At 42.0% G+C, this 14,696-nt stretch overlaps 2 protein-coding genes across 2 annotated transcripts in view; both read left to right on the top strand.

Annotated features, from left to right (window-relative positions):
- The window catches only part of LOC140366860 (uncharacterized), a 195,683-nt gene that overhangs the window by 164,674 nt on the left and 16,313 nt on the right, over positions 1–14,696 (top strand). Inside the window, exon 3 of the mRNA XM_072453046.1 lies at positions 5,070–6,268. Coding sequence (XP_072309147.1) covers positions 5,070–6,268 — 1,199 coding nt within the window. The remainder of the gene's footprint in view (positions 1–5,069; positions 6,269–14,696) is intronic.
- LOC140368450 (uncharacterized) overlaps positions 1,118–14,696 on the top strand; it is a 109,401-nt gene continuing 95,822 nt past the window's right edge. The window contains exon 1 of the mRNA XM_072455491.1: positions 1,118–1,363. The gene's annotated coding sequence lies outside the window, so the exon portion shown is untranslated. The remainder of the gene's footprint in view (positions 1,364–14,696) is intronic.

The raw sequence follows: 14,696 nt of genomic DNA, 5'->3' as shown, positions 1-14,696 counted from the left end.
AGAGCACCCGACAAGTTTGATCATCAGTTATTAGATCCAGCTCTGAGGTGTTGTTGCCTGAGTTCTCAGAGCATGGGCGGAGCCAGGCCCTGGCTTTGGGGCTTGAACCCCGGATCGTTGTCCAAAAGCCCCGGATCTTTTTATTTATTAAAATTGCCTCATGACCTCTTTACCCGTTTCATTGGTTATTTTTGTTGAACTGATGTATGATTGGCTGCATGTAGAAAGTGGGCGGGAGCGTAGAAAGTGCGCGGTGTTTACAGCACGTCATGCAATCTGACCAATTTTGCCTTTTCTACATCATTTAACTGAGGTTTTGCAAAAAGTGAAGGACACTAGAGCAGATCGACTGGAAAAAAGAGACATTTAGAACATGTGCTGAAAAACAAAGTTGATCTAACGTAGAATAGACAACAACAGCACATGATCGTTCAAACCATGAATTCATTGTGGTTGTCGGTGAAGCAGTGGCTCAGGTTTTATTTATCTACAAAGTTAAAGCAGAGAAACTACAGGACAAACAGCTCACTGAGGAAGTTGTCTTGTAAAGGTCTGACCACTATTATTAACGCTGACTAGCCTAGACAGCAGAGCATTGGTCTATGGACATTAGATTTGTGAGTTCGAGCCCTGTCAGGGGCATGTTTTTCAAATTTGTTTTGTCACTGATTGTTTTAAAGAACACCAAGATGTGCAATTTCTTGAATAACTAAATGTCACTTCTGCTGTTCTGTTCAACGTTTTTTGGAGGGAGGAGCTCTCTCAGAAGGCTAAAAGGCTGTCTTTGCCTTTGGTGGGTTACTGTATGTAACTGCACTAAAACCACATCATATTGGCCAGAATGAACCCCCTCCCTTTCTTTTTGGGTTAAGCCCCGGATGTTTAGAATGTCTGGCTCCGCCTCTGTCTCAGAGGTGTTGGTTTCCCTACGTTTTACAATGTGTAATTTGTTATTACTGCATTGTACCACTGTTGTTCTGGAGTGATATCAAATGTTTAATTCTCATCCAGAGTGGGGCTCGTTACCGGCCTGGCCCCTTTAAGAGAGAGAGGGGCATTGTGGGTAGCGGGTGTGTTGTTGTTTTGGTTGTGTTTTTCGCCTCGCGCGTGTGTCTGCCGCCGCTGGTCCGTATGTCCTGCATTCTGCTTCATGTGATCAATAAAATCGTGTTGCAACGAGTCGTAGTCCTGCTCAGCCTCTGCACCACGGTTATGAGTTTACTGGGCAGAGGAAGAAAGTAAGAGACACAAGAAGAAGAAGCAAACCTCCTCCACACGGCGTCTGCTGCTGGACTCTCGGCTTCATCGCTTTGCTCTGATTAAACCCAAGACCTACAACGGCTCCAACTCAACACAGCCGAAGGTAAGTGGAGAATGACATTATATTTGTACAGGAATGTGTTTCATTCACTTATATCCAGCGTTTAGGACAACGTTTGTGACGTTAGCTAGTCGGGTAACGCTACAAACCTAAAACAACTCAAATTAAATGAAAACTCTTTTTATCGGCTCGGCTGGATGTGAAGTGAATTACTGAGAGTGTGTTTCTACTATTATTTTACACATTTATTGCTGCTTATGAAAGATATACGTGTTTCAACCGTTGTCCCAGCTACAATAGTAGCCTCACGCGACGTCACAACATCCGGGTCACTTGCCCCTCGTCATTTAGCGAGGGGGAAACGACATCTTGACTACCGAGTAAGCTAGCTGCGATCTCGGACACTAAATCACGCTTGGCAAGAAGAAAAGGCTTCATTCTACAGGAGACCAGCAGTTAAAGGCGGTATGGACGATTTTTCGGCGATTTGAGAACGCAGGCGGAAGTGCGCATGCGCACTCCCCCGTGCCGACCGATACAACACACACGTGCGTTTGTTTATTAGCGCAACGGAGCGCATCGCATCGCTCGTCTCCCGTAGATTTCAGTCCACTTCTGCGTCAGCTCGAACTGTCTTTCACCGTCTTCATTTTGCCCCGTACACTGAGGGAACTATATTATGATAGATCCATGCGCTTAGGCACGCGGAAACGTGGGGACGAGCCTGACGCGGCTGCAGGTGAGCGATAGGTGCGTTTTATGATTGATACGTGGCAGGACAAATGATTTATCCACGCCACGAGGAAATATGATATAAAGTTTGCTGAAAAAAATCGTCCATACCACCTTTAAAGGTCAAATACGAACTCAGTGGCTACAAGCGATCAAACGAGTCGAAGATGGCAAGACATGGAGCCCAAAATCAAAGTGGAGCTACGTTTGCAGTCGTCATTTTATACATGGTTAGTTCATGAAGGCCCAGTTAGCATAATGATTGTTTATTATCAGACAAAATTTATTTTCTCTGCTGACACTAGCTCATGATGCTACCTCATTTCAAATTTCAACACTCAAGATTGAGAAGAAAACATTTATACGATTATACAACCAACTCGAAAAATATGTAGGAATCAAGACTTTTGTCATTTCTCATTTGCTCTTTGGTGTAGATGCCGGGGTCTGGATCAGGTTCTCATAAATGGCTGACCATTGGCGATTTGGCCAGTCTCTGGGATCGTTTACCCACGAACCTTCGAGTATTTTATAAGGACAACATTTTAGCCCAGCGTGTGATATATTCGGCTCATAACAATGTTTTTCTGATCGCTCCAAATGCTCTGCGTAACCGTATGACACGCCGTAGTTAAGGTGTTGTTTCCCCCTCTCAAAATGACGGCCCCGTTACTAGGTCAAGTGACCTGGATGAGGACGTCAGGGTGAAGCTATGTATTCGTTCGATACTAGTTCATATGCTGGATCATAGTCGACGTGGCAAGTTTGTGAAAATTTTGCCCATTTTTGCTTTGAAATCCGTTTGAATTACCAGTTATCTTTTAGTGCATTTAATTACCTACATTTTGGTACACACCTTATGCAAAAAGACCAAGAAATAAGGAAATTATGATATTTTAAAGTGCTCGGCCAGGCGAAAGTTGTGGTCATTGATTTCCTTTTTTCCCTGGACTTAGATGGGGACCAAGTTGGCCCAAATTTATGAACCGAATAAATTTAACTTTCTTTATCATGAATATATCTTAATGGTCAATACACCATTTCAAAGGTCCATTTTTCCTCTATTTAATGGTTTTGGGTGTGTTTGGATTGTCTAAATAGGCTTTTCTTTTGTCACATGCCTAAAATTAAAGGTCTGTTTTTTAAGTAGTGCAAGCATCAAATAAATGAAACTATTGCCCTTTTTATTTATATCATTTGATGAGTCATCGTTAATTACATCCCCAATTGTTCTTTTTACATCTTGACCAAAAAGTCACGTTTTAGAAGGTTTGAGTAAAATTTCCATTCTTTCTTTGATATGGATCAACAGGAGAAAAAGTGGGTGGAGCTTGTGAACAATATTCACAGCTTCTGAACACAATGAATAGCTTATGCTCGCCACATTTAAAGGCGAGTTTATTTGTAGAGCACATTTCATACACAAGGCAATTCAAAGTGCTTCACAACAGGAAAAAATGCATTCAAATCACAACGAAATGACGGAAATAAAAGCGAAGAGTGCAAAGAAAAATGCTTTCATTCCTCACTCTGGCACCAGCAGGAGGCCGGTCCATGTTTTTTCCTGACTCTGGCCACCAGCAGGAGGCTGGCCCGTGTTTAATCCTGACTCTGGGCACCAGCAGGAGGCTGATCCATGTTTAGTCCTGACTATGGGCACCGGCAGGAGGCCGGTCCCTGAGGTCCTCAGAGCTCCTAGATGGTTCATATGGCACTAACAAGCAGGTTTTTAGATCATTTTTGTCTGGCATTTTCGAGTATAAATGCGCGCACACAGCGCTCGCACAGTACCTGTTCACTCGCCGTTAAAAGCGCTGCTTTATTTAGTAAAAGCGTTGGAAAATACGACTCGGTACGTTGCTCCTAAAAGGCGGAGTGTGATCATAATGCAAATTTTTAAAGTACTTTTTGCGGACAAAATTATTTGGACAGTGTGTTTTCAAATGCTATCTAAAGGCCTGTGTCCGAGATGTACTTTGTTACAAGGCCATGGAGAGACTTGTACACCAGCAGAGCTGCTTTGAAGTCTATTCTCTGAGCCACAGGGGGCAGTGCAGAGACCTGAGAACAGGACTAATGTGATGGTACTTCCTGGTTCTAGTCAGGACCCGAGCAGCAGCGTTCTGGATGTACTGCAGCTGTTTTACAGCTCGTTTGGACAGACCTGTGAGCAGGCCGTTACAGTAGTCTAATCTACTGGAGACAAACGCATGGATAAGTCTCTCTAAATCTGGTTTTGACACTATTTTTGAATTTGGCAATGTTTTTTAGATAAAAAGGTAAAAAGCTGTTGTTGATTTGTAGGTTTTAGAGAGAGACTCTGGAGGTGACGCTAACACTTTCTCTTTGTTTCTGTGGCCAAAGACCATGATTTCAGTCTTGTCTGAGTTCAGCTGGAGAAATTTGTTTTACTCCTACTGATCTGTGTTTTTTTGATTGAGTCAAAAAATTAAGATGCCTGCCATGTGGGGCGTGCTGCAGCCTCATGAGTTTGAGTCCGGCTTTCCCCTGTTTGCTACATGTCGTTCCCCAATTTCATTCCCATTTCACGCTGCACAGTCCTGTCAAAGCCTACAGGCCAAAAAATCCTTTCGGGGGAAAAAAAGTACTAGATATTACAATACAAAGGATCAAACATGACACTCCCACTTTAAACGCATTCACACAGACAGATGTAATTGTTTCACTAGATGGTCATTGATGTTCAACATCTTTTTTGCCAATTCCTTTGCCATAATGTTGAATGTAAACATGTTTAAATGACAGAGCTCTGGGTCAGACTGGTTTGATACTGTCGGTCCTCATCCAAAGCCAGAAGTCCTGTTAATTTCATAACTCACTTAAGCTTGTGAAAATTACTTATTTTTCCGTAACACCACTCTCATTTAAGACTATTATTACTTTACATTTTCTTTTTCTGTGTTCATTGCAGATCTCAAAGTCCATCAGAAGAATGGGGTTCACCTGTGACCAGTGTGGAAGGACATTGAGCAATGCTTCTGCACTCAAGAAACACTACAGAACTCACACTGGAGAAAAGCCATACAAGTGTGACCAGTGTGGGAAAGGTTTTTCTCAAGCAGGTGATCTCAAGAAACACACCAGAATCCACTCTGGAGAGAAACCTTACAGCTGTAATGTTTGTGAGAAGATATTTTCAGACTCGGGCAGCTTAATAAAACACATGAGAATCCACACAGGAGAGAAACCTTACACCTGTGATGTTTGTGAGAAGGCATTTTCAGACTCGAGCAGCTTAATAAAACACATGAGAATCCACACTGGAGAGAAACCTTACAGCTGTGATGTTTGTGAGAAGGCATTTTCAGACTCGAGCAGCTTAATAAAACACGCGAGAATTCACACTGGAGAGATCCCTTTTAAGTGTGACCAGTGTGAAAAGGCTTTTAGAACATCACGTGAGCTCTCGCTTCACTACCGAACCCACACAGGAGAAAAACCATATGAGTGTGACCAGTGTGGAAAAAGTTTTTCTACAGCAAGCGCTCTCAAAAGACACACCAGAATCCACTCTGGAGAGAAACCGTACAACTGTGATGTTTGTGAGAAGGCATTTTCAGACTCGGGCAGCTTAACAAAACACATGAGAGTCCACACTGGAGAGAAACCTCACAGCTGTGATGTTTGTGAGAAGGCATTTTCAGACTCTAGCAGCTTAATAAAACACATGAGAATCCACACTGGGGAGAAACCTTACAGCTGTGATGTTTGCGAGAAGGCATTTTCGGACTCCGGCAGCTTAATAAAACACATGAAAATCCACACTGGGGAGAAACTTTACAGCTGTGATGTTTGTGAGAGGGCATTTTCAGACTCAACCAGCTTAATAAAACACATGAGAATTCACACTGGGGAGAAACCTTACAGATGTGATGTTTGTGATAAGGTATTTTCCCAGTTAGCCCACTTAATATCACACATGAGAATCCACACTGGTGAGAAACTTCACAGCTGTGATGTTTGTGAGAAGGAATTTTCAAGATCAAGCAGTTTAATATCACACATGAGAATCCACACTGGAGAGAAACCTTACAGCTGTGATGTTTGTGAGAAGGCATTTTCAGAATCAAGCAGCTTAATAAGACACATGAGAATCCACACTGGAGAGAAACCTTACAGCTGTGATGTTTGTGAGAAGGCATTTTCAGACTCAAGTACCTTAACAAAACACATGAGAGTCCACACTGTTGAAAAGCCTTAGCTTTATCAGATGCATGTGTTTTCATATCAAACACCTGCTAATGTTCATGTTTTACGATTAATGAGCTTGTCATCTGGACACTGTGTTTTAGCTGCCCTTAGCTCCCTCATCACTGAGTACCTCATTAGCATCAGAATGGCCAGGGCTTCTCCCGCCCCATGGCTTCAAGACACTATTGTATACGACAGGTATATTGAACCTTAAACTTCCATTTCTGTTCAAAGAAGGATTCTCTTTCTGAACAAAATGGCCGCTGTAGGACATATGTGTCCAAAGAGACCTTTAAAAGACATGACCTTTTCATCATTCAAGACACTGTTGCAGAAAGCAAAGCAAAATGTTGGATGGGTGGAAGAATGTTCCCCATCCCCCATGGACCAACAACACTGTCTTCACCACACCCCCCTCCCCCCCTTTGGGTCAACACCTCTGATAAAGAACACAGAGGACACCAAATGGGTCCAAGGACCTGACCCCTGTGGAGAAGTGGAATCGTCCACTGTAACAAATCCTCTTGTTCTGCTGGATGGAAACTTTCTCAGGATTAAGTCCTTAATGACTGTATTTCACATTTAAACTGATTTAACGTTTACTGTGTGATCTAAACTTGTAACTAAATCATGCTTTAGTTTAGTTTGCCTTAAGAACTGTGTTTGAAATGTGTTTGTCATATTTAATGTACTTCCTCTTGACCTGCTAATGATGTGTTCAATGACATTGTAGCAGTATGTTGTTATGGTTACATGTCATTTTGCTGGTTTAAATTATATTTGTCCAAATTAGGAATATGTTTGACTGAGAGTACGTCCACTCGAGGTCACACCCCATTCACCCCAAACTAATCCAAAATAGTTCCAATTGATGATTAGGATCGGTTTGGCAATTAAATTTTTCTGAATTTTCATTGTGAAATTTTAATAAAAAATACTTTGACAAAAAAAATTGTTTTCTTCAATAACTTTGAAATATGAAAATGCTAAAGAGGGTCAGCTTCAGTCCAGAAACTGGTTTGTGCTCCAATGGGTTCAGAAACTCCTTCAGTTTAGTCACACGTTTTAGAAAAATAGGCCCCCAGCACAAAGTGTTTATCGGTCAATTAAAGGCACCTGGTGCCTACCTCTACCTAGTGATGGCTTTTGATTGGTCAATGTACTGGCGCATTAATATTTAGCCCCACCTCGTGCTATCAATCTGGCTCGCGTTGCGACAGGCCGCACACATCGCCTCATGGATCCATGGGGCATTTTTAAAAGGGTCCTTTGGTATGAAGCTGGAGGTATAGATTTACTTATGTTTCACTTTCGAGAAAACAATTTTGACAAAGGTCAGTGGTCAAGGCTTTCCAGCGACGTGAGCGGGCACTCGCGCTCTGTTCAGCCCGGACAGGCACTGGGACATTCAAAATAAGACTCCGTCACAAGGACAATAAATAAGGATAATATAACAGATCCATGGGATGTACTCGTGGTTCTTCAGGGCCCCCTGTTTGGGACTTTGCACAGCCGAACCAGAACAATAGTTTTATTTTTTTAATCTGCTCGACTCAAACATTTCAAATCAACTAAATCTGTGAATTTAAGTTGTCTGGATTTGAATGATTTACTTATTTAGTTTAGTTGATGTGTTTAAGTTCTAGACCTGGTTTAGACCTGGTTTAGTCCTGGTTTAGTCCTGGTTTAGTCCTGGTCTAGACCTGATTTAGTCCTGGTTTAGACCTGGTTTGGACCTGGTTTGGACCTGGCTTAGACCTGGCTTAGACCTGGCTTAGACCTGGCTTAGACCTGGTTTAGTCCTGGTTTAGTCCTGGTTTAGTCCTGGTTTAGTCGTTTCAGAGGCTTTTCCCGTGACACGCACTCCCTCTGACAGGGGGGCGGGTCTTCAGAAGAAAAATGTAATAAAAACATGATGAAATATGATCAAAGATAAAGGTCTGTCTGTGACCAAAGGTCCTCCAACACCAGCTTTACTCTGATTTGTATTACCTAAGCACCGTGCACTAACTGCGCTGTCAACAACTTTATACTTTATATTGTATTATCTCTAGACTGTGACATTATAAAATTATATGCATGTAAAGAGGTTCTTGTTGCTGTGTTCTTGGATTTTGAGAAGGCCTATGACATGCTGTGGAGGGAGGGGCTGATCATTAAACTGTATGATGCAGGCATTCGAGGCACTTTAAATTGGATTAGGGTATTTTTACAAGACTAGTAGTGGTTCAAGTCAGAGTAGGCAGCACTTTATCTCAAGTAGTGAGTATTGATAATGGCACGCCCCAAGGGAGTGTAATTAGTCCAGTTCTGTTTAATGTGATGGTCAATAATATTGTTCTAAATGTAGGGGCGGGGTCTGGGATGTCTCTGTTAGTGGATTATGGGGCTGTGTGGAAGAGAGGGAGGAATGTCACATTAGTTTGAATAAGTTGCAAAGGGCATTGACTAGTATTATGGAATGGGGAAGCCAGTGGAGTTTGAACATTTCTGTGGAGAAATCAAAGTGATTTTTTTGGGGGGAAAGGAAGATGGTAAATGTCTGCCTGCAGCTGTAGGACAAAGCACTGGAAAGTGTTGCATCATTCAAATGTTTGGGGTCCACCTTGATGAAAAGATGACATGGAGAGGACACGGTGGGAAAGTGGCAGATAAATGTAATAGAATAATTAATGTAATGCAGTGTCTTTCTGATAGTAACTGGGAGTCAGACAAAACCACTTTGTTAATGATACATTAGAATTTAGTTGAAAGTTTAATCACAATTATATTTTCTTTTGGGATTGTACACAACAGTTTCCCATGTTTACTTTGCTGTTGGGAATCAGCTAAAGAGGGAGATGTGATGTGATTTAATCTGATCATTACTATGTGTTCCACTAGGAGGCGTCACTGTTTGTGTTGCAGCTTGTCGCTGCTTGATGACGTAAGAAGGAGGAACCTTTGACCTAAATTGGACGCGGTTGTCTCTGTTACTGACTTCTGTCTAATCCTCTCAATAAAAGACATTTAAGTCGACTCCAACGGCTCCAACTCAACACAGCCGAAGGTAAGTGGAGAATGACATTGTATTTGTACAGGAATGTGTTTCATTCACTTATATCCAGCGTTTAGGACAACGTTTTAACTTGTGTGTGACGTTAGCTAGTCGGCTAACAAAGCAAATGAAAGTCAAACTCTGGGGACGATGGAAGCGTGGAAGGATGCCCAGATGAGTCACACGGGGGAGGGAAAAGAACGAGTCGCGGCGTGTGTTTTTCTGCGTTTTTTGGTGAAATAGTTTGACTTGAACCACGTCCAAACCTTCTCCGCTCTCCAGACCGAGGAGCGAGCAGCGACGCGATGGAGGCGGAAATGGAGTCGGACAGTGACGAGAGCGAAATTTACTAAACTAGAGAGAAAAGAAGCAAAGTTTGAGTGAAGCAAGTAGAGGAGAAGGAGAATTTACGGTCGGTGTGGTGGAAACTGATTTGATTGAGGGAGTTTTTAATGAGCCACACGAGGTTGTCAAGATTGTGGGTGAGGATATAGGAGACCTACATTTCATCAGGAGAACAAGGAAAGGAATGGTCATAATAAAGTGTAAAACAAAGATACAGCAGGCAAAAGGACTGGCTTTGGAGAGATTTAGATGCTTTGAACTGGATGTAGTTACGAGGATGAAGGGCGTCGTCAGCAGAGTTCCACTCTCGTTTAATGAACATGAGTTCCTCAATGTTGATGGTGTTTGTGGAGTTCGACGTATGAAGCGTTTTGTGGATGGAACTAAGCAGGACAACAATCTGCCTGACATTTAGAGGTGAACTCTCGGAAAAGATTATTTAGGATTATATCTGCTATCGAGTAAGACCTTTTGAACAACCTCCTGTACGATGTTTTGTTTGCCAAGAATATGGCCACGTTGTGACGGTGTGTAGAGGGAAAAAGATGTGCAAACTGTGGAAAATATGAATGTGAATTTGAAGAGTGTAGAATATTCCGTGAGCTAGAACCAACGTGCTGCCATTGTAAAGGAAATCACAGAGTCGGATCATTTGTTTGTCCAAGAAAAAAACTGGAAGATAATCAGAGGAAACAAAATAAAATCTCGTATTCTGAAGCTGTGAAGAGGGTCGAGACGTGGTGTGAGGGGACGTGGTGTGAGGGGACGTGGTGTGAGGGGACGTGCCTCCCGCCCGAGGGGACGTGCCTCCCGCCCGAGGGGACGTGCCTCCCGCCCGAGGGGACGTGCCTCCCGCCCGAGGGGACGTGCCTCCCGCCCGAGGAAACCGTGAACGGGGAAAGAAGAAAAGGAGGACTTTATCAAACTAGAAAAAGTGTTTCTCGGCGTTTCTTACAATGATCCTTATTTGCTCATTTGGTCTAAAAAAGAAGTGGGACAGAATTGACATGGTCCTTGAAGCTGCTAAAAGAGTCCTAAAGGTGATGACAAGGTAAACAACACGCTTAAGGAGAACTTTAGTGACCAGAACTGATCAGAGAATTTAAAGAACTACATACATGGTTTTGTTTTGTTTTGCTTTTCTTTTTCACACATTGTTAGTATGAGCGCTTAGAACTAGTATATTCACAACAGCAGGTGGCGGTAATGCACTTTTTAAGGTTGCCACCGCCATAAGATTCCAATAGAAGAAGAATATTCCAATACAGCAGGTGGTGTAAATGCACCTAAATGCTGAGTGCTATTCGCCATAAAACAAAAGAATGAAAACTCTTTATCGGCTCGGCTGGATGTGAAGTGAATTACCGAGAGTATGTTTCTACTATAATTGTAGACATTTATTGTTGCTTACGAAAGATATACGCGTTTCAACCGTTGTCCCGGCAACAATAGGCCCTGAAAATTACCGGAAGTTGAGGAGGAAGTTTTGTTTTTGTGTTTTTTAATGATCATATCAATGAATACATCCATTCTTGTTAAAGTAGGCAATTACAAGCCTTGACATAACGGGTCGGACACGGTCAATGACCGATGCAAAAATCAGTTTTGACCGACTCCAAATTCAAGGCTGCGGACATAATGACGGACAAAATTGTTTCGCCGTAATTTATTTTGAATTGGCAAAAACAGCGCGGTGAATATACCCAAAGCGTCTCCTATGCATAAACTAGGTACGCTAAACTACAGTCCACGATTATTTTTGTAGTTGTACAGCAGCGGAAGAAAATCATGGCAGATTAAACGCCACGCTGCCGCTGTCAAACACAAACCAAAACCTGAGATTGCAATTTTTTTTTTTCCTTACTTTTTTCTAATAATTTTGAATAATCGGGATATTTCTCCTCATGATAATCATGATTAAAATTAATATTGTGACATCCCTAATAACGAAACAAACAAAAGTCAACCAAAAGCTAATAAAATGAGGAAGTGTATGCTTCACTGTGACTGAGGTGGAGACGAGGAAAGACCACCGTGTGAGACGAGGAAAGACCACCGTGTGAGACGAGGAAAGACCACCGTGTGAGACGAGGAAAGACCACCGTGTGAGACGAGGAAAGACCACCGTGTGAGACGAGGAAAGACCACCGTGTGAGACGAGGAAAGACCACCGTGTGAGACGAGGAAAGACCACCGTGTCTTCAAATGTTGGCAGCGACAGCATGAAGCCAGATTAAAACATCAATAAAACACTTTTGACCGATTCATAATTAGCCATGACAGGTACCAAATGATTGGTACCTGTCATGTTGACAGGGACGTAAAAATATTTATTTCAAGGCTTGCAATTATATGCTTAACAGACTTTAAGTTGAGTTGATTGTCTCCAGAGGTTCAGTTCCAGGTTGTTTTTCATTCCTTTCTTTCATGTTCTTCAGAGATGAAAAGAAAACGCATAGTTCCTTATGAAATACACTGAAAAGTAACCAAACAAAGTCACACCCCCAGCATTGAGCGATTACGAAGTAACTGTTGTTTTAGACCTGTTTTATAGTTTATCCATGTTTTTCTGGTAGACATGGTTCGTTTAGTCTTGGTTTAACCTTGGTCTTGTCTTAGGTCTGCTTTGTACTAGTCGAGTCAGGTTTCTGGTAAACAGAAAAGTGATGATTTTACTGAGATGTTTCAGTTGTATGCACATTGAAATCACCTGTAATGACGTGATTTCAATGTGCATGTTGATATTATTTGTGACCGAAACGCTAAAGAGCTTGACGCTGTCGTACTCACCATGTGAGTGGCCCCACCCACAGCAGACTAGCCTCACCCACAGCGGAGGGCACACTCTAGATCTCATAATTACAAAGGGGGTAAATATTTCAAATGTCAATATGGGCAATGCTACTCTGTCTGATCATTTCTGTGTCTTCTTTGAAATGTCTGTTTTCCCAAAAGAGGCTGGTCCTGCAGCTGTTCAGAGGCTTGTTCTGCAGCTGTTCAGAGGCTTGTTCTGCAGCTGTTCAGAGGAGACACATAAAATGACGGCACATGTTGCACTGTTTATGGAAATAATAAACTTTGAAATTGAGCGATGAGGGGCTTCGACGACCGCCGCATCTTGCTAATCTCACGACAATAACTATGTGTTACACCAGAGGTGCCAAACATTTTTGGCTCACAAGCTACTTTTATATTTGACAAAGCCCGAAGTTCTACCAATAGATCTAAATTATTGTATAATTTATTATTATTATTATTATTGTCAATATTAAGCAGGTTTTTATTTTTTTTTAACCATAATCAGGCAATAGAAACACAATGTCGGCTTTAATTAATAGCCTAATATTGTTTATCATATACAAATGTGCAATATTAAAAGAAGAGAGAAAATCTGCTGTTTAACTCGACCATTTAAATGGCTGCAGGGCTCAGATTAAGGCTTTTCACTTGTATAGCGGTGCTGCTAAACAATCATCAGGCAGATGAGGGACCATCAGAGTTGAGATAGACACACTGGGGTCCACAGGTCCTCAGGAGTGAGAAAAGGAAAAAGAAGGCGGTGAACAGTTTGCAAGTGGAATTAAAAAATACATATTGTTAGATAGAATAAATTAGTCAGAAGAAGAGGATAGAGCTCAAGCTGTCATACTTCCCCCAGCATAGTTGCTCCTAGGGCAGCGTAGCTGAAGCTGTGGGTTTGTTTCTGTTCCTAACTAGTCTGACCATAAGCGATTTCAAAGAGGAACGTTTTAAGCCTGGACTTAAATGAAGAGACTGTGTCAGTATATTTAACATGGACCGGGAGCTGATTCCATAACACAGGCGCTTGGTAGCTAAATTCTCTACCTCTTATAGTACTTTTAGAGACTCTTGGGACCACCAGAAGGCCAGCATTTTGAGAGTGAAGAGCTCTGTTTGGATGATATGGTTCTATAGCATCTTTGAGGTAGGATGGGGCCATGTCATTTATGGCTTTGTAGGTCAGGAGTAGAATTTTAAATTTGATTCTAAACTTGACAAGGAGCCAGTGAAGAGACTCCAGCACCGGCGTAATGTGCTCTCTTCTTTTAGTTCCTGTTAGTAATCTTGCTGCTGCATTTTGAACCAGTTGAAAGCTTTTTATGGAGCTTTTAGGACACGCTGCAAGCAGGAGTTACAGTAGTCTAATCTAGTCGTTACAAATGCATGGATAAGTTTTTCAGCATCACTTTTAGGCAGGATTCTTCTGATTTTGGCTCTTGTTGCGCAGATGGAAATAGGCTGTTTTACAAGCTTGATTTATATGAGCTTTAAATGAGAGCTCCTTGTCAAATAAGACTCCAAGGTTTCTTACAGTGGAACTGGACATTGTCCAGTGTGATTATCTGCTCAGATATAACGTCTCATAGATGTTTAGGGCCAAACACAATGACCTCGGTTTTTTCAGGGTTAAGAAGCAGGTAGTTAAGTGTCATCCAGGTTTTTATCTCCTTCACACAAGCACTAAGTCTGTCTACTTGATCGCTCTGATCAGGTGTCATTGATAAATACAGCTAAATGTCATCTGCATAGCAGTGGAAGTTAATGCCATGTGACCTGATAATGTTGCCTAACGGCAGCATATAACGAGTAAACAAAATTGGACCGAGTACTGAACCCTGTGGCACACCGTTAATTACTTTAGAGCATGGTGAGGAGCTCTGGTTTACATGAACAAATTGGTACCTATCAGATAAATAGGATTTAAACCAGCTAAGGGCTGTTCCCCCGACACCTACATCACATTCTAACCTCTGCAGTAGAATGTTGTGGTCAATGGTGTCAAACGCTGCGCTGAGGTCCAACAGGACCAGGATTGAGACCAGTCCATCATCAGCGGCTAATAACAAATCATTTGTGACTTTAACTAGTGCAGTTTCAGTGCTGTGGTGGGCTCTGAATCCTGACTGGAAGACTTAAAATAAGTTATTATCCTGCAGGTGGCGACAAAGCTGTTTTACTACAACTTTTTCAAGGATTTTAAAGACAAAGGGAAGATTTGAAATAGGACTCTAGTTTACCAATAGGTCA

This window comes from Eucyclogobius newberryi, unplaced genomic scaffold (assembly GCF_026437365.1).
Source record: "Eucyclogobius newberryi isolate DKJ021-1_F unplaced genomic scaffold, fEucNew1.0.hap1 SCAF_2, whole genome shotgun sequence".
Taxonomy (NCBI): domain Eukaryota; kingdom Metazoa; phylum Chordata; class Actinopteri; order Gobiiformes; family Gobiidae; genus Eucyclogobius; species Eucyclogobius newberryi.
Note: the sequence above shows the minus strand (reverse complement) of the source record. Positions and strands in the feature narration are given on the sequence as shown.